Source organism: Paroedura picta, chromosome 7 (genome assembly GCF_049243985.1).
Source record: "Paroedura picta isolate Pp20150507F chromosome 7, Ppicta_v3.0, whole genome shotgun sequence".
Taxonomy (NCBI): Eukaryota; Metazoa; Chordata; class Lepidosauria; order Squamata; family Gekkonidae; genus Paroedura; species Paroedura picta.
In genome coordinates, this window is record NC_135375.1 from 121074567 (window position 1) to 121102486 (window position 27920).

Sequence of the window (27920 nt, forward strand, 5' to 3'; positions counted from 1 at the left end):
GGTTCTCCAGATTAGAGGCTGCAGCTCTTTAGCCACGACACCAAGCAGGCTGAGGGTGTATGACTGGCCCAAAATTACCCTGAAACGTTCCACGGGAGAGCAGAACCCACATCCCCCAGATTCCAGTCCAACACTCTGACCACTATTCCACGTTGGCTCTCAGGAATGCACACAGAGAGACACTCTAGCCCACTGCCAGTCCCATCTCCTCTTTTGCCATGGGCTTCTTGCTGCTCTCTCCTGTGGAAGACCCCCTTCCTTCCTGCTGCTGTCCCATGACTGTGTCAGTTCTACTTTTGGGGGTCAGAGGTTCCTCCTCTCCCTGCTCTGCCATTCAGTTACGAGGCAGGCCTCCGAGTCCCCATTACAGCAGCAGGTCTGAGGCATGGCTGTAGTGCTCAGGCCTGCCCTAGACAAGGATCCTTGGTGGCCTTGAACTAACCGTCCCAGGACAGGCCTGGGTTTCAGAGGCCAGGGAACGGAGCAGGGAAGAAAACGGCAAGTCTGAACCATGTTCAGATACGCTCTCGTGTTTGTTACAGAAGGCCATGTTTTGGCACTGCAGATGGATTCTGGGCCTCACGCCCATGAGGTTTCTCCTGACTGCCACAATAAGAGACTTTGACTTGGTGCAAAGATTAATTTATTGGAAGTTGTGACCTGATCCATACGATGCCAAGGCTAAAAAACAACAGCACTGGGGCTCTTATACCCCTTTCTACCCACCAGCCCCCAAGTTCCAGTTTTGAGCAGGAAGCAGTCTGTGCAGGGTCAATGCGAAGACCAAAGTAAGACCTTGTAGTAGAAAGGAAGCAGACCAGGGACACATAACACAGTCTGTGAACCCCCTCCAAATTACCCCCACGTACTACTTAGCAAGACAACAGGGGACAGGTAGAATCCCATGGTCAGAAAACTTAAGGAAATGGAAGTCCAAGAAGACTGGGACTTTCTCAAAAGTGAAAGCCTGAAGGCACAATCATACACAATTCCCTTGAGAAGGAACACTGGGAGAAACATAAAGAAACCAGGGTGGCTCCATAAACAGATCTCAAAAGAACTGAATAATAAAAAAGACTCATTTAGGAAATGGAAGGAGGACCTTATAACTAAGGAGAAATATAAACAAATAACCAAGGCTTGTCGGGAGAGTGTTAGAAAAACTAAAGCTCCGTATGAGCTTCGGCTAGCCAGAAATGCTAAAAACAACAAGAAAGGGTTCTTTAATTATATTCAGAGTAAGAAAAAGAGTAGGGTCATGGTAGGACCACAGCGGGAACCAGAAAGTGACATTGTAACACGTGATGAAGAGAGGGCTGAACTGCTCAAGTCCTACTTCTCCTGTCTTCTGTTGCAAAGGGAATCATGCTCAATGTGGCGAAATCACTTTATGTGATGAGGGACGGGATTTGTGACCTAGGATTACTGTAGGGTTAGCCCATAAACACCTAGTTTCTTTGAATGAAACCAAATCCTCTGGGCCAGGTGAATTGCATCAAAGGGAACAAAAAGAAGTTGCAGATGCAATTTCTGAGCCTCTGTCCATTATTTTTGACAATTCTTGGAGGTGAGGTGCCAGAAGATTGGAGGTGGGCAAATGTCGTCCCATTTTCAAGAAGGGTAAAAAGGAGGATCCGGGTAACTACCAACCCAAAGAATTGCTGATTGCTACTGTGGGATGATACGTAAATTTCCTCCAGGCCAGGCTGGATTCTGGGTGTTTTGTTTTAAGGGGGCATCATCTGGGCATGATCACTGTGGGTGAGCAGATATTTCTGAATTTCCTGCACTGTGCAGGGGGTTGGTTTAGATGACTCTGGAGGACCCTTCCAACTCTATGATTCTATGGGGCACGACGAGGGGTAGGTACATATCAAAGGCAAAAGCTTCCCATGAAGGAAATAAAAGAGTCCATGGCAGATAAAAGGATATTTGGCAGAATCAACACCTTCTGACAGCACCAACCCCAGGCTTGCCATCCTCCAGGCAGGGCCTGGAGATCCCCCAATTCTACAACTGGCCTCCAGGCTACAGAGATCAGTTCCCCTGGAAAAAATGGCTGCTTTGCGTGGTGGACACAGTTCCACTGTCCCTGATGAGGCCCCTCCCCTCTTCAGGGTCCAACCCCAAGTCTCCGGAAATCCTCCAACCCTGAGCTGGGCTACCCTCTTAGACCTTCCTCTTAGACGGGTCCACCTGCATTTCTGCATTCAATGCAAGGCAACAAAGGATCCAGGAAAACCCCGAGAGACATTTTCCCTTTAGGGCTGGTGCAGAGGATCAAGGACCCTGCCCCCCGACAGCCACCAAAAGCAATTCTACCTGAGAAGATAAGCTTTTATACCTCTATAATCCATGTAGTCCTGTAGAATATCCAGCATGCGAGTCATCTGGGAAAAGAGCAAAACTCGATGGCCTCTGAAACGGGAGAAGGAGAAGCTGCAGGCCTCGTCTGGGCTGGCCACGTGGCATAAGCAAGGCAGGCGCAGGGGGCAACTCCTCCCCCTGGAGAGCAAGACCCACGGGACTAAGCAGAAAACAAACGGCTGGACCATGAGTCTCGTAGGCCATCAAAAGTCAAGGCTAATCACAGAGCAGCTCCACGAGCAATGGCAGAAGCCCATGGAAACATTCACCCCAATACCAAAATGCAAGAATCTCCTACAGACGCAGAAACAAGCAGTGCGCAGTCCTGCTCCAGAGCACAAAACTGCTTGTGTTCCCAAGCCTTGATTTGTTCCAACATCTAACGTTTTCACAGATCCATTTATTAGCAAAATTTGTTGTTTTTGGGTGGGAAGTCATGTCCGACCCATCGCGACCCCATGGACAATGATCCTCCAGGCCTTCCTGTCCTCCACCATTCCCCGGAGTCCATTTAAGTTTGCACCTACTGCTTCAGTGACTCCGTCCAGCCACCTCATTCTCTGTCGTCCCCTTCTTCTTTTGTCCTCAATTGCACCCAGCATTAGGCTCTTCTCCTCATGAGGTGTCCAAAGTATTTGAGTTTCAATTAGCTAAATTAAAGGTAAAGGTATCCCCTGTGCAAGCACCGAGTCATGTCTGACCCTTGGGGTGACGCCCTCCAGTGTTTTCATGGCAGACTCAATACGGGGTGGTTTGCCAGTGCCTTCCCCAGTCATTACCGTTTACCCCCCAGCAAGCTGGGTACTCATTTTACCGACCTCGGAAGGATGGAAGGCTGAGTCAACTTTGAACCGGCTGCTGGGATTGAACTCCCAGCCTCATGGTCAGAGCTTTCAGACAACATTTCTGCTGCCTTACCACTCTGTGCCACAAGAGATCCCCAAATTACAGATCCCCAAATACAGGGCCCTGCCTGAACTCCCACAATTCCGAAGGGAGCTCCTCCTCCTGGCATTCGACCGAGGCTGACAGACCGAACACCATTCAGCTGCCCCCCCTGGATGTCACAGACCCCCTCCTGAACCCAACTGACCCCTCCCCCCGCAGGTTCTGTTTGAAAAGTCCTATTCCATTGCTAATTGTCATCTTATTGTTGATCAATACTGGTTCCTATTGTTATGGTTATTGTTATGATGGTCCCCTATGTTTTATGTAAACTGCCCTGAGCCATACGGGAGGGCGGTATAGAAATATAATAAACAAACAGACATACCCCGCATGGAGGAATGCCAGAAGCTTGTCCAATAAGCTCAGTTTCCCACTGGCGTCAATTAGGTGATCCCCGACGGCAAAGGGCTCGGGTTCAACTCCTGCAACAGAAAGAGGCCTGGGCAAAAAGGATTCCCTCAACAGCCTAACATGGGAGGGCCGCCTCTGAACTGCAGTGTTAAGAGTGTAAGGCTGGAACCCTGCTGGATCAGACAAGCGGTCCTGTCTCAGTCCTCTCTCGGCCCCAGACTCAGGTGTCTCCATCTCAAGTTCTATCAGCACAGCTCTTGAGGAGCCGCTCTGCAGTTTCCCTTCCTGGTGTCCAGAACCGATGCCTCCTCTCCCTTGCTGTTTCCACAGGCAGGGGAGCCCGCCCTTCAAACCTGTTTGCCTCAGTGGCTCTCTTACCGTCAAACAGGTATGGGTGGGCCACACACTTCCGCAGCTGAATCAAGATGTTCTGGAGTTTCACTTTCTTCCCTGTGTCATTTTCAAATGCTCCTGCAATTTAAGAAAAAGATATGCACACTGATGCCATGTATCTGTTATCACGCTGTATTGATTTTGTGCTCTGAATTTGTGTTCACCATCTTATTGTCATGATCTGAGTTGTGCTATCCGTGATGTATTTCCCCAGCTTTGCTGCTGCTGGGGCCACCTGCAGTTGACCAGAGAACAGGGGCAGCTGGGAAACGTCAGGTGTTGTACTCTAACTTTGTGACCCCAGGGAGGTAACTGCCCTTCTCTCCCCTCTAGCTTCAGCAGGCTTCTTGCAGGGGAAACAGAATGAACGCACCTGGGGTCTGGTGCCAAGGGGTGTTGTGGAGGGGGGCTGGGAGTAGCGTAAAGCCAGGTGGGCTTTTGCTTTCCTTCATTTCAGCAGAGAATTTTCATGTGCTTGTTTTGTGCCCTTTAATAAAGAGATTTCTTCCTCCAAGAGTCTGCTTATTGGGGAGTTCGACTGGAATGTGACAACTGATAAACTCCACAGTGAGAATAGCGGTCTCTACCGCAGTGCCCACGAGGGCTTTTTAGAGAGTGGATGGGGCCAGGAAGGCTTCTGATTGGCCATGCAGATTTCTAAAAATCTTTCCTTGGCAGCAGCTACCACCACAGCACAAGGGCCTTCACTGCATGCCTGGAGGTAAGCCGTGGAAGCCGTTTTGTGGCTGGTTCTGCCTCCTGTGGCTGCACCCACAACACTGTATCATAATCCCAAAGGTGCTACAACAGCAGGAGTTGGACTAGATGGCCTGCACGGTCCTCTCCAGCTCTATGGTTCTGGGAGTCTAACTTCATAATCCACTGCGTGGCAGGATTTAGCCTCATAAGTATGGAAGGGAGGATGGTTCCAGGTGAAAAGAACACAAGATTTTCTGTTTCCACCCCACTTTCTGGCCCTAAAAACCTTTCCTGTGTTTATGTCAGTTAAAAAAAAATCAATGGCCACTTCTGAAGTCCTTCATGAGCTCCATTTACCTGGGTCCTTCATCAAAATGGCCTTGTACAGCTTCCTCTGCAGAGCCGCCATGCCGTGGTAAAGCACCACCTCCACCTTCCTTGGGAGTTCGGCTGCCACTTCCGCCTTCACCCTCCGGAGCAAGAACGGCTGAAGACGTGTGTGGAGCTCTGTAGCTGAGGAAAAGGGAGAAAGGCTGCCAGGGGCATGGACTTCCACGGCCCAAGCAAGGGGTCTGGGAGGCATCTCTTGGAGGGTCGCAAAAGCCCCAAGGCCACAGGGACACGAGCCGCAGGCAGCAGCGCCATCCCCCACACAAACCACGCATTTGAAAACCTGCATGCGCTCAACAAGAAGCCGCGAGGGCGCAGAATGGATGCCTCAGCCACAAGGGGTCTGAACTTGCGGAGACCGAGAGCAAAAAAGAGTTGTAGACGTTGGCTCAGTGGAAGTGTCAACCCAGGGGTGGAAAAAGGCAAACTCTGTTAGGGATGATTATAAGATGAACTGAGAACAAAACAGCCAACCCTGTAATGCCCCCGTATAGATCTGTGGTGTGGCCTCATTTGGATCACCATGGACAGTTCTGGTCCCCGTATCTCAAGAACAACATTGCAGAACTGGGAAAAGTACTGATGATTCAGGGGTTGGATCACCTTCCCTAGGAGGTCCGGCTGGGGAGTTTAGAAACGTTTACTACGTGGGGACCTGTTAAGAAGTTTCTAAAGTCTGATCCCTTGCAGCAGCAGCAGCATCAAGACCTGCAGGTTTTCCCACTCTCCTGGGGGCCAACCCGAAGGACTGCCTGGCTCTCACCTGTCCCTTCCTGCACAGCCAGTTATCGCCAGCTGAACTGATCCAGCAGCAGGGGATGGGAAAGACCCTGAACCAGAACTCTGGAGAGCTGCAGACAGTCCATGCAGACAAAACTGACCTGGACGGGCCAGCAGACTGATTCAGAAGAAGGCAGCTTCAAGGGTCTTCCCATTTGGAGTCATGCGATTTCTTGTTCCTCAGACCTGCCCCAGGACCCAAGCCTTGGCCTTTGTCCAAGAAGAGGAGCTGTTTTTTTGTACTCTGCTTTTCACTACTTGAAGGAGTCTAAAAGCAGCTTAAAATTGCCTTTCTCTCCCCAGCCCTGTGAGGTAGGTGGGGCTGAGTGAGCTCTGAAAGAACTGAGGCTGGCCCAAGTTCACCCAGGAGGCCTCATGTCGCCTCAAAGCAGCTTGCAATTGACTCCCCTCCCCCTCCCCACAACAGACACCCTGTGAAGTAAATGGGGCTGAGAGAGCTATGAGAGAACTGGGACTGGCCCAAGGTCACCCAGCTGGCTGCATGTGGAGGAGGAGCGGGGAATCGGTTCTCCAGATTAAAGGACACCGCTCTGAACTACACCACCACACTGGCTCTCAGGCAGAGGCTGCAGCTAAGAAGAGGCATTTGGGGAGGGGGGATTTTTTTTGCTCTTCAGGAGACCCAGTGGAGATGAGAAGGTGCCTACCTTCTTTGCTTTGCTTTGCGATTCCATGATAGCGGCCGACAAATTCTTCCACGTGTGCTTCGGGGAAGACGTCCGGTTCAATAAAAGCAAGCAGGGCATATAACTCTTGGAGGCTGTTCTGAATTGGCGTTCCCGTCAGCAGGAGCCTGAAGTCCACTGAGAACTGAAAGGAACTCAGACCCTGAGTGTCGGAAGGCAGTTTCCTGTCCGATCACACCAGCTCTTGCAGCCTCCTGCCTGCCTCTTACCTTGGTAAGTGTTTTATGGAGCAACGACTCCTGATTCTTCAGCCGGTGGGCTTCATCCACCACGAGGCACGCCCAGTTAAAACTGAACACAAGCACATGTTTAGAAACCAGAACAGGGAAATCTTTTTAAAAAATTCAGTATTTGTGTCAGATTACGTCTTTAACTGGCAGACTTTGCACCAGGGTCTAGGGGTAGAAGAGGAAGAAGAAGAAAAGTTGGTTCTTATATGCCAATTTTCTCTACCCAAAGGAGGCTCAAAGCGGCTTACAGTCGCCTTCCCATTCCTCTCCCCATAACAGACACCCTGTGGGGTGGGGGAGGCTGAGAGAGCCCTGATATCGCTGCTCAGTCAGAACAGTTATATCAGTGCTGTGGCAAGCCCAAGGTCACCCAGCTGGCTGCATGTGGGGGAGTCTAGAATTGAACCCAGCATGCCAGATTATAAGTCCGCACTCCTAACCACTACACCAAACTGGGAATTGGGGCTCATGGGAATTGTAGTCCATGGACATCTGGATGGCCGCTGTTTGGCTACCCCTGGTCTAGAAGATTTATTTATCAAATTCCTGTAGTTTACTTATCAGATTCCTATTTAGAGCTGCTTGCATTTCACAGAGACTGTGTTCTGAAGGGCCTGTAAAACAGAGCTCTTCCGCCAGGTCTACGGTTGAAGCATGGGCCTCCCCTGGTGTCCAGTAACTTATTATTTTGTCTCTCTTTTCTCCTCCCTCTAGCGGTAAGGGCAGGGGTTGGGGGTTTTCCACCATGTTGTGGACTGTTAGTTTTACTGTATTGGTATTTTTCTGTCCATTTTAATGGGGGTTTTCAGCTGGACTTTTTGTAAACCACCACAAGCCAACTTTGGAGTGGTGGGTAATAAATTAAACAACAACAACAACAACAACAGATGAATATATCCAAGGACCGACAAGGCCATATGTGTTCCAGCCTGTGAGGTCAATCAGTGGTCAATCCTTCATACTCTTCCAAAATAACACACTCTCAGGAGTTATTGTATAAATCCAGACCAGGAGTTGCTCCCTAATAAGTTGCAATAAAAATAATGATGGGGCCTGATATCCAGACCTCATGCTTTTGATCTTTGCCACTGTCTGCACCATAAATTAAATTTATATATTGTTTGCCAGAACAAGATATGTATGTTTCTTTTCTTTCTGTAATGCAAAATGGCAGCTTAAAACTTTTCATTACGGCAGTTCTGTAATGTATAATTTATCTCTGGAATAAATAAAGTGTTTTAAAACACAAAATAGCATTTACATTTTGATAATATTTTTTTATTTGAGTAGCTTGACTCCTGCAACTTTACTGGCAAGAACAGCTGCTTGTACAAAAAAAGAGTTGGGGTTTTGGACAGAAGGGTGATTGCTGGCCAAAAGAACAACACATCCTTAACAAAACATGCCCAGGCTGCTCATGAGGCAGCAGGCTCCAACACAAACAAATGTCTTCAGATGTACCGTCGTAGAGGAATTTTATTATGCTAGAGGAATTTTATTAAGCAATTTTAAATTAATGTACCTATAAATCATGCAATTTTAAATATTTTAAATTTCGTATCAGTTCCCAGTGTTTTTTGCTACCTGTCTTATCTGGCTGTAGTGCTGTCTTAAATAAATTTGATATGGTCTGATGTGCCGTCATCAAACTAAGACTTGAACTCAGGGCCGGCACAAGCAAACCCTCAAGTGGGGCAGCTGCCGAGTCCCAGGGTTTCTGGCGCCCCCTGCCCACTCCCTCGCCATGCCCCCTGCTGCACTCGGGGCTTGGTCCCACTAGGGAAAGGACATCAGGCAGTTGTGAGCATGGGCCTCGAGAGAGGTGATGAGCAGACAAGGGAAGGACACACAAGCAGGTGGGAGTTGTACAGGTGGGTGGGAGGGAAGGAGGGCGTGAGTGTCTGAGGGTGGTTAGGGAAGGGGCCCCTGGGAACTAGGTAGTTTGCATCCCTCCCAACCCAAACAGGAGTCAATTAGGCCTTCCGCTTTAGTGTGCACCCCAGTGGCATCCCATCGCAAGCACTAAACTACACCTGGGACATACTGGGGGACTGGGGGACAACATGGCCCCTGAAAGAGCAGGCTGAGATGTGACTGATGCTTGCCATGACTGGATCACTGTTTTCTAAAATTTAGAGGCCTCCATTTCTTTCATCCGGTCCACACAAGATCCACTGTCTCTGTCTGTTAAAGTTGTGTCTATCTAAAGGATCCAATAGATTACAAAATTCATTGTACATTTCTTGCATGCTGTACTTATATGTGTGCCAAGTCATTGATAAAAGCGGCAATGTCAAAACACAGTAGTGTCAAAGCACTAGGCAGGGGTGGCCAAACAGTGGGTCTGCACATGCTGGCAGGGCCTCATGGGAATTGTAGTCCACGAACATCTGGAGAGCCACAGTTTGGCCACCCCTGCCCTAGTATGTTCATAGGATTGGATTTTAGCCGAGGTACATATAAAGCCTTTGGGTATTTTTAATTTCTACTGCATTATACTGATGATGATGATGATGATAATTCATCATGATAATTAATAAATGCTGGTATTTTTATACCATCAGGTTTTATAAACTCTATGGTGCACCCTCATTAAGCCTACAGACATTTCCCTTTCTGTTAACCATTTTAGGTTCCTGGACTCCTGTTTGGGTTAAGGTTTTTCTCCTTTTTGTGTGGATGGCCCTGGAACGCAGAGCCTGAAACGTCAGTGCTGCAGGACAGTGGGGAGAAGGTAACATCACGTTGTCCTCTTGGGCAGCTAAGCATACTCACCTTTTCAGAAACGCAGCATCTCTGAGGCACAGCTACTGACCGAGAAAAAGAAAGAGCCACGTCAGTGTTAATGGAGCGCCACAGGAAAAGTGGCGACAGTCAGGTCTTGCTGGGCAAGAAGCAAATTCAATACAATGAAGCTGCTCCGTTTAACTCCCAGTGTTATGGATAAGCCAAAAACAAAATCAAAAGGTCAAAGTAATAAGTCTCTCGTCCACTCTTATTACGCATATTAAGTATATTAAACATTCAACTTGGCAAGAAGTTGAATGCTTAATATAATATACCTATTAAGAGTGGATGAGAGACTTATTACTTTGGCCTTTTGATTTCGTTTTTGGCTTATCTAAGGCAAGAAGCAAAAGCATCCAAAAGCAGAGGGGAAAACTGGAATTTGACTGATCACCCCTATACGATACTACCCTTGACTTTCATGCACTTCAATGTAATCCAATAGAGATGAGCTGCATAACAGCAGTCAAATTATCCCAACAGAAGCTCTAGAACAGGACAGGACAGGACAGAATCCCAACAGAAGCTTTCGAACAGGGCTTGTGGGAATTGTAGTCCTTGGACATCTGGAGAGCCACAGTTGGCCCACCCCTGCTCTAGAGTGTCTTCACAGGCACAGAACCTTCCCGTCCCACAAGTTTATATCCTCAACCACCTTCAATAGCACTTAAAAGTAATGACAACTTAGTATTTCTCTAGTGCTCCTGAGTGTTCAAATTTCCCATATATTACCCTGATGGTGGCAATTTTCAGAGAATTCGGGTGGGTTCGGAGAGAGAAAAACTGTTACAGCCCATGTTTGTTAAGGGTATAGGCTTGGACAAACCATTGTGTCGTGAGTTAATAAAATTGGCAAAGTTCAGAACTGATACTCCAAAGATGACCGTCCAGTTGAAAAATTACAGAGAGCAAGAAAACCTGGAACAAATGCTGCCTGAATGTTTGCAATAATCTTTTTCTGTATTTTTAAAAATATTTCCAGAAAGATGACTGTTAAAGCCATCTATTGTTCTATTGATACTTTCAATATTTCCTCAGTGTCAAGTAACCCTTAATTCGGTCTATGTATCTGATAAAAAAGGTCAATACATTCCTAGACCTACTGAAGAAGTAGCAAAGTTTATAGCATTTCTTAGGAATGCTTCAAAAAGGTGTGGAACTTTATTATGGAGAGGTGCCTTTACAGAAAAGAAGTGAAGTGTTACATTCCTCGATTTATTCTTTTGCTTGTGGCTACCCAAGAAAGCCTCACTTCTACTCAGGCCTGGAGCCAAAGGAAACCGAATCGGAGACGGTGGACAGAACAGATACAGTCAGACACAAGGCTCTGCGGGAGCCACCCCTGGGGACATCGCCAATTACCTCGTAAGTGGTCAGGAGGACGTGGAAACTGTTGCTGGACCTCAAGTCCCCTTGGAGCGTTGCCCGTTCTTCCTTGTCCCCCGCGTACACCACAAAGGAAAGGCCGGGAGAAAATCTATTTCAGGGTGAAAAAGGAGCCATGTTGAGCAAGATGCGAAATGCACGGCTTGAAGCTCACTCTAAAACTCACGTGGGACAAGAAATGACTCTGTCAACCCCAGACTTTTTTTTGATTGGGTGATCCTGTATTAAATCAACTTGATCCTATATTAAATCAACTTGATTTATCATGGTTCCAAACAAAGATGGATTCCAGTATACATATCCCATGGTACTGAAATATCAAAAGTGGCATATATAATAATCATAATCATAATATAATAATAATATATAAAGCAGCATAAAATACATGAAATACATAAGTATAGAATAAAGTCATTCGGTCCCTCAGTTTGGTGTAGTGGTTAGGAGTGCGGGTTTTCTTGCATGCCGGGTTTGATTCTGCGCTCCCCCCCATGCAGCCAGCTGGGTGACCTTGGGCTCCCGACAACACTGATAAAAGTGTTCTGACCGAGCAGTGATATCAGGGTTCTCTCAGCCTCACCCTCCCTCCCAGGGTGTCTGTTGTGGGGAGAGGAAAGGGAAGCCGAACGTAAGCCACTTTGAGAGTCCTTCAGGTAGAGAAAAGCAGCATATCTTCTTCTTCTTCTTCTAGTCCAGAGGCTTATGAGTCTAAATGCTGTCCATCCAAACTTGGCCAGTTAATTTTTTATTCCTATCTGAGAACATACTGGAGAATCAGACCCAGACTGGCTCTCATAGAATCATAGAGTTGGAAGGGACCTCCTGGGCCATCTAGTCCAAGCCCCTGCACTATGTAGGACACTCACAACCCTCTCGCTCATCCACTGTCACCTGCCATCCCCCTGAACCTTCACAGAATCAGCCTCTCTGTCAGATGGCTCTCCAACCTCTGTTTAAACATTTCTATTTCCTCTCCCCACAACAGACACCCTGCGAGGGAGGTGGGGCTGAGAGAACCCTGAGATTACTGAAGAAGAGTTGGTTTTTATATGCCGCTTTTCTTTACCCGAAGGAGTCTTAAAGCGGCCTTCTCCCCACAACAGACACCCTGGAAGAGAGGTGAGGCCAAGAGAGCCCTGATATGCTTTAGGATGCTTAGGGCTGATCCTGCGTTGACTAGATGGCCTGTATGGCCCCTTCCAACTCTATGATTCTATGATTCTATATTCCTGCTGGGGCAGAACAGCGTTATCAGTGCTATGACTCATCCAAGGTCACCCAATTGGCTGCATGTGAGGGAGGAGCAGGGAATCAAACCTGGCTCCTCACATTAGAAGCCGTTGCTCCTAACCGGGACACGAAGCTGGCTCTCGTAGACTGCCCTTGTTGTCTGGAAGCCTTCTAAGACCCTGAGGCCTCCCTGGTCAGGACTGTGTGAAAGAGGGGCAGGACAGAAGACAACTGATATTCCAGGGTTTAAATCATCTTCATGTCTGAATGATTTAAGAAGCAACACACACATTTGCCAAAGCTTACTTTTCCAGTTCTTCCTTCCAGTTGTTCAGCACAGACAAAGGGCAAAGTATCAAAAAAGGCCTCTTCTGAAGCTTTCCCCATAAGACAACAAGCAGAGAAATAGTCTGGGGGAAAAGGGAGACACTGGTGGTTATTAACTGCATCTGCTTGACTCCTGAGTATATATTTGTAAAATATTTATCTTCCACTTTTCCTGCAGAGGCCCGAGGTAGCTGAAAGAGCAACACATATATAACACTTAGACTGCTGGATAGGTGGGTTCAAACCCCTGCTCTGCCAGCTGACAGTGGGCTTGTTATGATCTCTTTGCCAGCCTACCTCGCAGGGCTGTTGTGGCCACATCACTCCAGTCCTGGTCTACCCACCCCAGTTTCCAAATTGCTTCCGTCCTCACATGAGGCCTTTAAAGTTGCATGGAGCCTGGATCCAGCATGCTTTATGGATCCCCTTCTCCCATACAAATATCCTCGCTCATCCAGTCACCTGCAGAGGGCCTGCTCGGGTTGCCCAGCCAGCTGTGACAGGACAGGGGGCAACCCAAGAACGGGGCTGCCAGCTCAGCACACAAATTCACGTCTGGCAAGGCCACCCTTCAGCTACGAGTCCCAGACCGCAACTCAGAGCATGTGCAATGCACCCAAGTCTTTCTGTGCACGGTGCAGCAGCCAAGGGGATCTGGGAGTCGTAGCCAGGCTGAGAAAGGCAGAAAGGCGGAAGAGACCCAGCAGAGACAGAGAGCACTGAAAGGTACCTGGCACGTCTTCCCAAGACCCATTTCATCCCCCAGAATGCAGCCGTGCTGAGCACCATAGCAGTGCACCAGCCAGTTGACCCCTTCCAGCTGATAGGCACGGAGGCAGATGCCTAAAGGGGAGGAACGGAGAGACAGGAGAGAGTGAAACAAAGGGCGGGGGGGGGGGGTGAACCTGCCGGGTCACAGGGGAAATCACGTTCCTAACCTTAGTGCCGCAGGAGGAGGAACAGCTCCAAAAACTTATCCTATAGCCTCCCCCCCCCACAGTTTTTAATTTTTTACAGGAGGCAGCTTTATCTGATTTCGAACCTAAAGTTTATACATCCTATCTTTGATCTTTGATTTTTAAATATTTAATTTTAAAGATGGAATGTTTCATTTACTTGTCATTTTAATACTGCATCTTTAAACTTGCTGTGAGACTGCAGGGAAGGGCAAAATACAAAACTTCTGTAACATAAATAAAGCACGACTGGGGTGGTAGGAGGAGTTGGAGGGGGATGAGAAAGCCCATCCTCCCAGCACTTTACCCGCCCTGAGCAGCCCTGGCTGCGGCCTCACCAGGGCTGCCAAGGTGGCGGTAGGGGGGAGTGCTCACCCCTGCCCTGAGCAGCCCCTCCACAGCCTCATCAGGCCTGCCCGGATCAGGAGTGGGTCGTGGAAGGCTTACGCCTATGATATTCTTCATACAATGGGCTTTTCTGCTACTGTAAACATAAATACATATTTATCCGGGATATAAGTGTGTCCGCACAGTTCTTCAGCCACCTGACCCGAGGCTGAATCCAGGGGCACCTCTAAGGCCAGCCCAAGCTCAATCCTGGGCCCCCACTCTTCTTCTAGGACAGGAGGTGAAAAGGCATGTGAAAAAGCACGGCCAGACAGAAGAGATTCTACCCAGAATTACACTTCAAAGTGACACTGGACTTTGTTCTGCTGCTTCAGCCCAACATGGGCCAAGGCCACCCAGCGAGTCCCCGTTCTCCCCCCACCCTCTTGGCACCTTGGCTGTGCAAACAGTGATGCGTATTGTGGGAAGGGAAACAAACGAATCCAACCAAACAGCAGAGGCCAAGGGCCAGGGGCCTCAGGACAAAACATATAAAAAGCCCCAATGGCCAAGCCACATTCCCAAGTGAGAGCCAGGGTGCAGTCATGGTTAAAGGGCTGCAGCCTCTAGTCCAGTGGTCCCCAACCCCCGGTCCAGGGACCGGTACCGGTCTGTGGATCAGTCAGTACTGGGCCACAGCTCCTCCTCGTCCTCCTCCCCAGCTGCTGCCTTGGGGCCTGCCCTGCCACTCTGCCGCTGGCTCACCTTTGGTGCTCTCCAGTGGCTGCCATAGCTGGGGCTCCCCAGCGGGCGGCAGGAAGTCAGGGGCGCTGGCAGGAAAGCAAGTGGAGCAGGGGCTCAGGCGGCAGTGATGTCCCTTGGCAAAAGACTAGCCCCCCCCCTCTGGGCCTCAGTAAAATTGTCAAGCGTTGACCGGTCCCCGGTGATAAAAAGGTTGGAGACCACTGCTCTAGTAGTCCCAGTCCTCCTCAGGGAGCCCACTGGGAGACCTTGGGCCAGTCCCAGGTCTCTTAGGGCTCTTCTCAGAGAGCAGTCCTGTCAGAGCTCTTTCAGCCCCTCCTACTCCACTGGGTGGTCTGCTGTGGGGAGGGGGGAGAAAGGGGTTTGTAAGTCGCTTTGGGACTCCTTTGCAGAGTGAGAAGCAGGGTCTAAAGACCCAGCTCTTCTTCTTTTTGTTATTCCTGGAAGTACCAAGACTGAGCGCCAGTGGGGTGTCCTGGTTGAGCCTCCACTCCCCCCGCCCAGCTGGGTGACCTTGGGCCAGTTCCAGTTCTCTAAGAGCTGTTCTCTCAGAACTCTCAACCCCACCTACCTCACGGGGTAGGGTGGAAGGGAAAGGGGTCTATAAGCTATCTAGAAACCCTCCGGGGAGTGAAAATTGGACTATGAACACCCCTGCTCATCTTTTTTGTTATTCCTGAAGGTACAGATTGAGAGCTAGTGGGGTGTCCTGGTTAAAGAACAGCAGCATGTAACATGATGAACCAGGTCTGATCCCCCGCACCTCTTCTACATGCAGCCATCTAGGTGACTTTGGGTCTCCCAGAGCTCTCCCCCCAGGGAAGTTCTTGCTCTCTCAGCTCCTTCTAACCCACAGAGTGGAAAGAAGAAGGGAAAGGGGTCCATAAACCGCCTTGGGATTCCTTTGGGGGAGTGAAAAGCAAGATATGAAATCCCCAGCTCCTCTACTTCGGTTATTCCTGAAGGTACCGAGACTGAGAGCCAGCATCGTGTTGTGGTTAAAGAGCGGCAGCCCCTAACCTGGAGGGTTGGACGTAACATGGGGAGTAGGCACTCTACCTGCAGCCCTACCTCAGTTCTATTAGAGCTCTCTTCGCAGATGAGTTCTCCCAGAGCTCTCGCGGCTCCTCCTCACCCACAGGGTGAGGAGAGGAAGGGAAAGGGGGTCCGTGAGCTGCTTTGGGACTCCTTCGGCTGGGGAAAAGCGGGGTATAGCCTCCCCCCAGCTCTTCTTAGACCTTCTCCCTCTCTCCTCCACCCACCCGGTCTTCCCGGCCGCTTCCCGCCCCCAGGGCCCAGCCTGCCCGGCCGGCCGGCCGCAAACGCCACCTCGCAATCCGCAGCGCCGCAGCTCCTCCTCGCGGACGCCCCCCGCGCCGGGCCCGGCCGCCCCCTCCTCGCCCAGCGCCTGCAGCAGGCGCGACATGCCCGGGCCCGCGCGCGCCCCGCAAGAGCAGCACCCGGGAGAGCAGGGCGCGGGCCCGGCGCTCATTGGCCCAAGGGCAGGCGGGCCGATCGGCCATTGGTCGTGGCTGCAACCGGGGCGGGGCTAGCTCCGGGAAGTTCGGCCGCAGGGGGCTGTCACGTGTGCGGAGCTGCTTGCGACCTTCGAGAAGGGTCGGGGCGCTTTTCAGGCGCTGCAGAACCTCCAGGTGTTGCCCCCCCCCGCACCCCTATGCCATGGCTCAGCAAGGGTGGCCGAAGTGGGGCTCTCCAGAGGTCCACGGACTACAATGACCATGAGGCCCTGCCAGCCTTCTGGCAGGGGCTCATGGTAATTATAGTCCATGGACCCCTGGAGAGCCGCTCTGCAGTCATCCCCTCTCAGACACCCTGGAGAGCTGCTGCCTGCCTGAACAGGCAATACAGGCTGATGGGAGGGGCAGAATGCTCGCAGCCACTCTGGTCCGAAGCCCCAAACCCTGATTGGTGCAATGTTGTTGTTGTTATTGTGCAAGGACACCGAAGCGCTTGCCAGCTTTGGAGGGTGCTTGTCTGGCCCCAGGACGCAGCCTTTGTGCGGGTCATAGAATCCTAGAGTTGGAAGGGGCCATGCAGGCCATCTAGTCCAACCCCCTGCTCAACGCAGGATCAGCCCTAAGCACCCTAAAGCATCCAAGAAAAGTGTGTATCCAACCTTTGCTTGAAGACTGCCAGTGAGGGGGAGCTCACCACCTCCTTAGGCAGCCTATTCCACTGCTGAACTACTCTGACTGTGAAAAGCTTTTTCCTGATATCTAGCCTATATCGTTGTACTTGAAGTTTAAACCCATTACTGCGTGTCCTCTCCTCTGCATCCAACAGAAACAGCATCCTGCCCTCCTCCAAGTGACAACCTTTCAAATACTTAAAGAGGGCTATCATGTCCCCTCTCAACCTCCTTTTCTCCAGGCTGAACATTCCCAAGTCCCTCAACCTATCTTCATAGGGCTTGGTCCCTTGGCCCCAGATCATCCTCGTCGCTCTCCTCTGTACCCTTTCAATTTTATCCACGTCCTTCTTGAAGTGAGGCCTCCAGAACTGCACACAGTACTCCAGGTGTGGTCTGACCAGTGCTACATACAATGGGACTATGACATCTTGTTCCTGAAGAACAAGATGTCCCTGAAGAAGCCTGCGTGCTTGAGTACCTGGCAGGCCGCCTCTCTACCTACGACCCCCAGAGAGGGCTAGGCTCTAACAACACCAACAAGCTGGTAATCCCTGGCCCCAGAGATGCTTGTCTGACCTTGACCAGGGCCAGACCCCACCTGGTGGAACGAGCTCCTCGACGACATCAGGGCCCTGCCGGAGCCGAAACAATTCCGCAGGGTCTGCAAACGGGAGCTCTTCCGCCAGGCTTCTGGGCCAAGGAAGCGATCCCATCAATCAGAGCTCCCCCCCCCCCCGTCAACTACCCCTGCAAGTGAAGAGCTCCGTCACCTTGCAGCTAATCTGTAGAGTGAAAATTAAAACGTTTTATAGTGCTCCATTATTAAAATGCATAGAAGCCGCTTTGTTTGGTTCTTGCTGATAAGAATGTGACCGACTCAAAACAGGGCGTTTCCCATGCTGTGCAGCTTTATTACAAACGGAGAGGAGGAGCTTACCCACAGCCCGGGAGTCCGGGGGCACCGCGCAGACCGACCCCGCTGTAGCCAATGCGGCACACGAAAGCCTGAGCACGAGCACAGGGCGGGCGGCCCGGTAACTCAGTCAGAGGATAAATAAAGAGAAAAGCAGAAGAGACGCCCAGCAGGGGAGGCCTCGGAGCTGCGGGTCTTCGCTCCTCCCTCTGCCCGCCCAGGGGCTGCGCTGCGCTCCGCTCCGCCGCGCCCCGGCCGGGCTTCCCTGCTGCCTGGCTGGCTGGTTGCTTCGTGCCGCGGCTGCCGGCGGGGCCATGGCGGCCGCGGAGGAGGAGGGGGCGGCGGCGTGGGGGGACTGGGGGGCGGCCGCGGGCGCCGCCGTGCTGCTGCTCTACCTGCTCGTGGGCCGGCGAGTGACCGGCGCGGCGGGGACCGCCTTCCAGCGCCGACAGCCCGGCCGGGGCCAGCCCAGCGGGCGGCCCCCTGCAGACGCGGTGAGTGCGTGCCTCGCCCCAGCCTTCGCGTCCCGCAACGACCACCCCGCGAGGTAGGCCGGGCGGAGGCAGGGCGTCTCCCTCCTTTGCGCTCCCGCGCCCCGGCTCTGCGCGATGCGCCTCCTTCCCCCCAGCCCCGTAGGACAGGCTCCTCTCTAGGGGGCAACATGCCCACTTCAGGGCCAAGAGGTCGGACCTTCATGGATTTATTTGCTCAGGTCTGATCCCCCGGCCCTCCCCAGGAAAGAGGCTCGGGACGAATTAAGGGGGCGGGGCCATGGTCCGACAAAGGGGGAAAAGAGGCCAGCTTGCACAACTAGGGGGGTGCGGCATTTTGCACGGGAATGCAGATGTGCATTGCCAAGCCCATGTTCAGAGCGGTCAGGGATTTGGTGGTTTTCAAAGCAGTTTGGTTGAGCTAGACTGAAATGGGCCCCTCTGAGACTGCTGCCCCAGGCACCCTCTGCAGGGCCACCTCATGCCTTTCGTGGGTCCCCCACCATAATAACATCACCAATATTTTTAAAAAATCAATATTAAAAATATTTTTCATAGAACTTGCAATGTTTCAACACTTCAGTGGAGTTTTTTTGTTTGTTTTCAGCCAAAATTTAATACATTTGCATGGGCCCTAAAACATTTTGTTTTTTTTTCTCCTGATATGGTGGGAAATATTAAACCATTTTATGCCACTCTCCCAGTTCCTTTTGCCTCCTCTTGACTTTAAAAGGACTTGGCAGGGCCCTAAAAGCACTGAGGCCCAGCGCCTGCTGGGCCTCATGGAGGAGTTGGCTCTGTGGCCCAGGAGACCTGTTGGTGCCACGGCCGCTTACCAATTGAAGCTGCTTGCCAGGACTCGGGCCTGGCTCCAGCCCTTCTCTGACTCCGGGGACTTGGAGACATGGGAGACAGTTGAGGGCTGCCTTCATCATTCGCCCCCACAGCCGCTCTTGGCTTTGGTTAGCAGGAGGGTGGCGTCACACCTCCTTCCTACGCATGTTTAGTTTAGCCTGAGAACCGGGCCAGAGTTGAGAAGGCTGGGGTTTGGCAAGAGGGCTGTGAGATCATCTAAGCCAGGGGTAGTCAAACTAGGGCCCTCCAGATGTCCATGGACTACAATTCCCAGGAGCCCCCTGCCAGCGAATGCTGGCAGGGGCTTCTGGGAATTGTAGTCCATGGACATCTGGAGGGTCGCAGTTTGACTACCCCTGATCTAAGCCATCATGGTGGAACAGTTCGAATTTCCAGAGAGGCTCTCTGGGCAACCTTGGCCTGGTACTTGTTTTCTCTCAGCTGGGTAGCCATGTTGGTCTGTATGTATGTGTGTGTGTGTGTTTGTTTGTTTGTTTGTTTATTTATTTGTTTATTTATTTATGCCGCCCTCCCCGAAGGCTCAGTAGCAGAACAAACTTAGAGTCTAGGGGCACCTTTAAGACCGACAAAGATTTATTCAAGGTGTGAGCTTTGGTTGTGCAAGCACACTTCCTCAGGCTAAATGGAACAAAAGAATACAGCTATATGGAGAAAATAAATTAGTTGCAAATTTGTAAATGGCAGCACAACGTCCTAAATAGGCAATACGGTAATTCCTTGCAAGAAAAGCAAATCAGACCTTGGGATTGAATTGTTTGGATTAAACAAAGTTTAATTAAACCTAAACCTATGTTGATTGTGGGTAATTTAATTTAAAATAATTGTAAAAAATTAAAAAAAATTAAATCTAAACAAAGTTTAACTCAGAGTGTCAGCTTTTTGGTTCATGTGTCTGAAGACGTTTAATTCTGGGTTTGTTTATTTAGATTTACATTTTTGTGTGCGTTACACTCTGCTGTTCTCTCTTTCTGCCGCCCCAGTTTCTCTCACAAGGTGGTGTTGAGGGTAAAGGAGAAAATAGTATAAGCCCCCAAAATAAGTTGCCACCTTTGAGGCCGCCTGGAAGTGGTGTCAACTGGCCATGCCTCCCTGCCACGCCCCCAGAAGTGGCAGAACCACCTGCTCCTTTTGCCCTTCTTTCACTCCCTCCCCCACCTGTACTGCTAATTCTGTAGCTCTGCCTCGTGTAGGCAGGAAAGAAGGGCAAGAGGAGAGGAGGAGGAGGAGGAGTTGGTTCTTATAGGCCACTTTTCCCTACCCGAAGGAGGCTCAAAGCAGCTTACAAATCCCCTTCCCTTTCCTCTCCCCACAACAGATCCCCTGTGGGATGGGTGAGGCTGAGAGAGCCCTGCTATTCCTGCTCGGTCAGAACAGTTTTCTCAGTGCTGTGGCCAGCCCAAGGGCACCCAGCTGGCTGCATGTGGGGGAGCGCGGAATCAAACCTGGCTCGCCTCATTAGAAGTCTGCATCCTAACCACTACCCCAGCTGACAGCCTGGGCCGCCCATACCATGCCACAACCCCCCCCCCTCCTTTGTTATTTGTACACCCATGGCCTACCCATCAGGCCAGTTGCCTAACTTGTGGCTAAGCCCCTTTAAGCAGGAGGGGAAAGGCAGCAGACCCCCTCTGGAGCTCTCACGGATCCCTAGGAGTCCACGAACTCCAGGGTGGGAATCCCTGGCTTAGGGTCGCCACTGGAGAGAAAGGTGGGGTGTGAATGAATCGGTGGGGATTTCTCTGGCTGTAGTTTGGCCTCAGCCTGCTCCAGCGGCAGGGCTCTCCGTGGGCATACCTCCTGCTTTGTCTCGGGGAAAACAGGTGAGCGAGTGTTTGCTTGGTGGAAACACACCTGAGGTTGAGGGGGCCTCATTTGCCTGTCTCCAACTGCACATAAGGGAAACGCTACTAATTCCCGGCAGATGCACCAGCCAAGTCCCAGTGTACAGCCAGGAGGCCTATCGGCGAACCAAAGGCAGCTGCTGGGAACTCTGCCAGCCCCCAAGCGTGGGAGAATCCAGAGCAAAAGTAGATTGTCGAGTTAACATCCATCAGCATCGTAGGCAGAGGTTCAGGTTGTGCTGCTCCCTGGCCAGGTTTTTGGTTTCCTGGGCGAAGGTCACAATGTGATGGCTCAATGCAGGCTGTCTCAGCCAGGGTTTAGTGAAAACCTGGATTTTTTGACAGTCCTGGAAGGGTTTCCTGAATGGGTGGGAGTTAATTTATATATGACCATACATGTTTATATTGAACTGCCCAACCATATTCTGCACGATGGCACCACTTCTGGGGTTTCTTGGAAGCTTGAAGAATGTTCCAGGGCTTTCTCCATGGTGGAAAGGTTGAGGAAGGCTGGCTCAGAGGTAAGGAAGAGGTTCAGGATGTTGGAGGCCCAGGTACAGGTGGGCATGGGGAAGGAGGAAGCCAAAGTCATGAAGGTGCAAAGTACAGGGTGAATGATGCTTCTGGAGAATGAATCACGTCTGAATATTACCTCTCATTTTCTGCATTTTATGGTCTTATAACTCTGCCTATTGTCATTTTGCTTTTGTAACTGTGTGTGTGTGCTTACGTGCATATTTGCACCACTGTGTGCATCAGTCCACAAAAATATCTGCTCGGATTAAAAAGATATTTCTTTAAGTCATTTATACCCCACCTTTCAAAGCAGGGTGCATCAGTCTCCTCTCCTCCAATTTACCCCTCTGAGGTTAGTCCGAGAACGTGACCGGTCCAAGGTCACCTGGTGAGCTTCCATGGCAGAATTGGGATTCGAACACAGTTCTTCCAGACATTAGTCCAGCACTCTTAACCACTACACCAAACTGGCTCTCAAAAATGTATTAAGGCACCAAAGACAACCCTTACTTAGTTCCGCTGCCACAGAGTAACGTGGCCTCCCCTCTGGAATACAGAACAGAGAAAGCACCGTGATATTTCTTGCAAATCTCAATTGTCTACAAAATGAAAACCATTGGATGGCAGCAAAGGGTTTTGGTTTTGCTTCCCAGGCTTCCTATGCACAGTGGAAGGAAGGCCCTGCTCCTGATTAAGAACGGAGTCCTGTTTGTTCCACAATTTATAGTTGGAAGCATTTTTTAAAAATAGAAATTCTCATGTTGCAGAAGGAGAGCAACACGAATGTCTGCAGCCAGCATGGTTAAGACTGGTGGCTTCTACTCTGGCGAGCTGGGCTTGAGTCCCCACTTCTCTTCCACGAGCAGCCCGCTGGGCGACCTTGGGCTCTTCACAGTCCTCTTGGAGCCGTTCTCACAGAGCAATTCTGCCTGAGCTCCCTCAGCCCCAGCGACCTTGTTGGGAGAGGAAAGGAAGGCAGGGTATAAAAACCAACTTCTTCGTATTTAGAAACTGAAAAGCTCTTCCACTGAGTTTCCGTTTTTTGGGAGGGGGATATTCAGAAGTAGCCAGCAACTCTGCCTTTCTGATCCTGCTCAGTTGGAATGAGCAGGAGTCCAGAAGCACCATAAAGACTAGCAACATTTGGGGCAGGGGAGGAGCTTTTGGGGAGGAGCTGCAAGTGATTTTTAATTCTCAGTCCCTTTGATATCTTCTGCATTTGGTCAGGAAGCTGATGCTTGCTTGTATCTGAGTGAGTTTCTTTGCCAGATGGATGGATTTCCATTCTGTACGGCTAGATGAAGAAGAAGAAGAAGAAGAAGAGTTGGTTCTTATAGGCCACTTTTCCCTGCCCAAAGCAGCTTCCAATCACCTTCCCTTTCCTCTACCTACCAACAGACACCCTGTGAGGGAGGGGAGGCAGAAAGAGCCCTGAGATTACTGAAGAAGAACAAGAAGAGTTGGTTCTTCTATGCCGCTTTTCCCTACCCAAAGGAGTCTCAGAGCCGCTTATATTTGCCTTCCCTTTCCTCTCCCCACAACAGGTACCCTGTGGGGTGGGTGAGGCTGAGAGAGCCCTGATATCACTGCCCGGTCAGAGCAGTTTTCTCAGTGCCGTGGCGAGCCCAAGGTCACCCAGCTGGTTGGACGTGGGGGAGAAGCAGATTAGAAGTCCATGCTCCTAACCATTACAGCAACCTGGATGTGGTGCCATCCTTGGCAGGAGATCAAGATAGCAGTAGAAAAGGCAGAATCTGGCAGCGCCTGACAGAGTGACAAAATTGGTGGTGGGGGGAAGCGTCCGTGAGTCAGGCCTCCCTCCTGCAGATGCTGCTGTTGACACGCCCTTCTCTTTCTCCGTGTTCTAGTGGAGTCCCCGGCTCTCTGGTTTCACGCTGCGCCTTTGCGTGTACTTGGCCAACACGGTGAGTATCCAATGACTGATCTTCGTGTCCTTTTCGATAATCTTTTCCTTCATTCAATGTGTGTTCAGGAGTGAATAATACAGAGTAGAGAAAGCTTAGTCTTCAGCTGCCAGATTTTTGTTTCTTACTTTTGAACATGCATGAAACTGCTTTACGCTGAACCAGACGGTCAGTCCACCAAGACCACGATGGCCGACTCTGGCCGGCAGCAGTTCTGCAGGGTCTCTGGCTGGGGTCTTCCACATCTCCCACGGTCTGGTCCTGCCAAGGATTGAACTGGGGACTTCTGCCTGCCGAGCAGATGATGTGCCCAAGAGCCCCTTCCCTTCTTAACTCCAGACTGCCCACCCCCAAGCTGGGTCTCCCCCGCCGGGTCCCCCTCCCCCAAAAGGAGTGGGAAATCAAATCCGGTCCTCCAGATTAGAGGCTGCTGCTATTTAACAGCCACACCACGCTGGAAACCTTCCTCATCCAGTTAGGGGAGGCGCTGGCTAAGCTGTTATGAAAGGCCATGGGAAGGGCAGGGGTCGGGATACACAGAGAGGCTAATGTCAGAAAAGGCACCGCGTGGGCTTCAAAGAGTTGCGGGTGGTCCTTTTGGGCCCTGGGGCTGCAGCTCCCTCCTTTCCGCTTCCTCCTGGGAACCAGGGCTGAATTTGGCCTGTCAGTGCTCTGAGGCTGAGGGTGCGGGAGCTCCACTGGGACCACGCAAACCGTTTCCTTTCTCTTCCTAGGCTTTGGGGCAGCTTTTGTTGGTGCCACTTCTCATGAGGTAAGTCTTTTTGTGTAGAAGAAGAGCTGGCTTTTTGTACCCTGGTTTTTACGACCCGAAGGAGCCTCAAAGCAGCTTGCCCTCCCTGTGCCCACAAGATACACCTTGTGAGGTAATTGGGACTGAGAGAGCTCTGGGAGCCCTGTGATTGGCCCAAGGTCACCCGGTGCGCATCATGTGTCACAGAGTGGCTTACAATCACCTCCCTTTCCTCTTCCCACAACAGGCACCATGTGACTGATTCAATATAAGGCAACTTCATCGGTCCCTGTAAGAGAGCCGTGTACCCAGTTCTCTGGGTTAGAGGCCCCCTCTCTCAACCACTGCACCAAGCTGGCTTTCAGTGGTTAAGAGCAGCAGGGGTCTGTAATTGGGAGAACTGTGTTCGAGTCTCTACTCCTCCCCTGGGTGACCTTAGGCCTCTCTCAGTTTTCTCTGAGGTCTTTCAGCCCTGCCTCCTCCACAGGGTGTCTGAGGTGGGGAGAGGAAGGGAAGGTGGCTGCAAATGGCTTTGAGACTCCTTTGGGTACAGAAAAGCAGGGTATAAAAACAGTGCTTCTAAGTTCTGTTTTCTGGGTTTTTCTTTATATGAGAAAAATTAAGGCACCTAAAAATTTGCAGTGCCTGATGTCAGCGTCTAAGCTAGTAAAAAAAACACACCCATGAAATATCTGAGACGTCTAGTGTGCCCTTTGTGGTTGTACAAAGGTTCTACGCAGCTGTAAATTGACACACAGCAACCAATTTGGAACTGGGTTGCCCGCTCAGGATCTGGAAATACCTGAGATGCTGGGCTTAAGGAGGCAGGGCACCTCAGCAGCACATTTTCCCCAGGAGAAGGGGCAGAAATGTTTGATACAAATAAACTCATAACGATCCACATTGTCTTGAGTTCAGTGGTCATTTCAGGTAGGCACCAGCCCCCACTTTGAAGTAGACAAACCTAATTAGGAAGAATCTGTTCCACATAACATATTTCTGGTAAGGCCTTGGAGGAGGAGCTTAAGTGCCACTCAGCGCTTAATACCCACCCAGGGCAGCTGTCCCGCCTCCTCCTCCAACCAGATAGCCTGTCTGCCCAGTGGCCAGCCGCCTGGCTTCTGTCCCGCACCCCTGACCACCCCCTCCTCTTTCCACTTCCCTCCGAGGCTTGGAGGCTGCAGATCCCTGCTGCATGAGAGCTGCCCCTGCCAGTGAGTTCCCTAACAGCTGTCTGCAGCCTTTCCAGGTCCTGGGGGGAAGGGGAGGCTGTCAGCAGAGTTCTTCCAACCCTCCCCTGGTCTGCCAAGGTCAGTTCTGTCTACCCAGACTGGCAGCAGCTCTCCAAGGCCTCGGCAGGAGATTTCCCGTGTCTCCCACTGCCTGGAAACATCCAACCAGAGACGGTGGAGTTTGAACTGGGGACCGTCTTCTGCATGCCAGGAAAGTGCTCTGCTAGGAGCCGTGCGTGACCGCCACCCACGACCCCCTGTCCCTTGGGGCTATTGACCATCATTTCCTTTTAAGGGAAGAGTTGACTGGATCACTTGAGGTCTTGCTTCTGTCTTAATGTTTGAGTTCCAAATCCGATGGGCATTGAGGGACCCCGTGCCAAAACCCCAGTGGTTATGGTCCTCCAGCCTAGGTGGGGGTGTCAATTTTAGATGGGGAAAACAGCATGGATGAAACTTTGGGATCTTCCTGGGGGTGCCCAACTGCATTCGGAGCTTCCCTCCTTTTCCAGGGTCAACAACTTTACCATGCTGCGTTACCTCGATATCCCTGAAGACCCCACATTCATCCCAGTGGTTGCTGCGGAAGGAAAAACAGACGCTGCAGAGCCGAGATACCTTTCTGAGGTTCTCCAGAAGCTTTTGGAAACAAGGCAAGCAAAAGTTGGGGGAAGAGCGAGGAGGATGACCCAGGGCCTCCTGGGGACCAAGCCTGTGAAGGAAGGCTGAGGGACTTGGGAATGGTCATCCAGGAGGAGAGGAGGTGGAGAGGGGACAGGAGGGCTCTCTAGGAATTGGAAAGGTTTATTTATTTATTATTATATTTATATACTACCCTCCCTTTCCACTCAGGGCGGTTTACATTATAACTCTCATATGTGATACAATACAATGAACATTCAGTATTAAATGTATTTAACAGTGAACTTGTATCAAACAGTTTAATAGAACAACCGTATTTAAAACAACACAAAAGACAGTGTGATATGACAGTATTCAGTAATAACAACAGTTTGGTCTGTCTGCACAGTGGAGTGGTTTTCGGTTAGTACAAACTATGGGGCTTCTGGTTGGTGGAAGGATCATAGAATCAAAGAGTTGGAAGGGACCTCATGGGTCATCTAGTCCAACCCCCTGCACTCTGCAGGACACTCATAGAATCATAGAGTTGGAAGGGGCCATACAGGCCATCTAGTCCAACCCCCTGCTCAACGCAGGATCAGCCCTAAACATCCTAAAGCATCCAAGAAAAGTGTGTATCCAACCTTTGCTTGAAGACTGCCACAACCCTATTGCTCATCCACTGTAACCTGCCACCCCCTTGAACCCTCACAGAATCAGCCTCCCCATCAGATGGCTATCTAGCCTCTCTATAAAAATTTCCAAAGATGGAGAACCCACCACCTCCCGAGGAAGCCTGTTCTACTGAGAAACCGCTCTGACTGTCAGGAACTTCTTCCGGAGGTTTAGATGGAATTTCTTTTGAATTAATTTCATCCCATTCATTCTGGTCTGTTCCTCTGGGGCAAGAGAGAACAACTCTGCTCCATCCTCTACATGGCACCCTTTTAAATACTTGAAGATGGCTATCAGATCCCCTCTTAGCCGTCTCCTCTCCAGGCTAAATAGACCAAGCTCCCCCAACCTTTCCTCATATGTCTTGGTAGCAGCTTGTTCACTCGATTTGGCCAAATGCTTGGTGGAAGAGCTCCTTCGGACAGGACCTGCGGAATTCCACCAGGTGGGAGCCAAGACTGAGAAAGCCCTGGCTCTAGTTGTTGACAGACGAGCTTCCCTGGGGTCAGGGATCTAAACTTGTCAGAAGGGGCAGGGAGTGGTTCCTGTTGCCAGCAGGGGATAGGACCCACAGGAATGGGGAGAATAATATCGGCTAGATATTAAGGGGGACAATTTTCACAGTCCAAGTAGATCAGCTGTGGGATGGGCTGCCTGAGGAGGTGGTGACAGTCTTTACGCAGCGGCTGGACAGATCCTTCTCCTGGATTGGCCAGGGAATCCTAAGATTGGCCAGGGAAGCCCATTGTAACAAGAAAAGATTTTTCAGTTACGTGAGGAGCAAACGTAAAGTAAAGGAGGCAATAGGCCCGCTGTTGGGTGCGGATGGACAAACTCTAACGAAAGATGCAGAGAAAGCAGAAAGGCTTAGTGCCTATTTTACATCTGTTTTTTCCCACAGGTCTAAGTGTTTAGGCACATCTAGAGATGGCTGTAGCCAAAGGATAGTGTCTGGGTGGCAGGTTAACATGGATAGAGAGGTTGTCGAGAGGCATTTAGCTGCACTGGATGAGTTCAAATCCCCTGGTCCAGATGAAATGCACCCGAGAGTACTCAAAGAACTTTCCAGAGAACTTGCACAGCCCTTGTCCATCATCTTCGGAACCTCTTTAAGGACTGGAGATGTCCCGGAGGACTGGAAAAGAGCAAACGTTATTCCGATCTTCAAAAAAGGGAGGAAGGATGACCCGGGAAACTACAGACCAGTGAGTCTGACCTCTGTTGTGGGGAAGATAATGGAGCAGATATTAAAGGGAGCGATCTGCAAACATCTGGAGGACAATTTGG

The 27920-nt window shown here is 50.7% G+C and overlaps 2 protein-coding genes across 9 annotated transcripts in view; one reads left to right on the forward strand and one right to left on the reverse strand.

The window, feature by feature from the left end:
- CHD1L (chromodomain helicase DNA binding protein 1 like) overlaps nt 1-17859 on the reverse strand; it is a 30682-nt gene extending 12823 nt beyond the window's left edge. For 3 of the 7 annotated variants that reach the window (XM_077346242.1, XM_077346238.1, XM_077346237.1), the window contains exons 1-11: nt 15970-16111; nt 13326-13438; nt 12575-12678; nt 11015-11129; nt 9641-9672; nt 6845-6926; nt 6597-6759; nt 5116-5271; nt 4045-4137; nt 3641-3737; nt 2345-2418 (exon numbers count right to left, since the gene is read on the reverse strand). In XM_077346242.1, the coding sequence (XP_077202357.1) occupies nt 2345-2418; nt 3641-3737; nt 4045-4137; nt 5116-5271; nt 6597-6759; nt 6845-6926; nt 9641-9672; nt 11015-11129; nt 12575-12678; nt 13326-13438; nt 15970-16066 (1126 nt within the window). In that variant the 5' untranslated portion in view covers nt 16067-16111. Of the gene's footprint in view, nt 1-2344; nt 2419-3640; nt 3738-4044; nt 4138-5115; nt 5272-6596; nt 6760-6844; nt 6927-9640; nt 9673-11014; nt 11130-12574; nt 12679-13325; nt 13439-15902; nt 15924-15969; nt 16112-17729 lie in introns of those variants that run through there. The other 4 variants (XM_077346240.1, XM_077346241.1, XM_077346243.1 and 1 more) reach the window with 4 other exon arrangements.
- A 25-nt stretch (nt 17860-17884) lies between these two features.
- The window catches only part of LOC143841636 (uncharacterized), a 31240-nt gene continuing 21204 nt past the window's right edge, over nt 17885-27920 (forward strand). Inside the window, exons 1-4 of one of the 2 annotated variants that reach the window (XR_013232742.1) lie at nt 17885-18199; nt 23298-23354; nt 24089-24126; nt 25850-25990. Coding sequence is in view for 1 of the 2 variants with exons in the window: in XM_077346244.1 (XP_077202359.1) it covers nt 18020-18199; nt 23298-23354; nt 24089-24126; nt 25850-25990 (416 nt within the window). In the remaining variant the exon portion in view is untranslated. The remainder of the gene's footprint in view (nt 18200-23297; nt 23355-24088; nt 24127-25849; nt 25991-27920) is intronic. The other variant, XM_077346244.1, reaches the window with a different exon arrangement.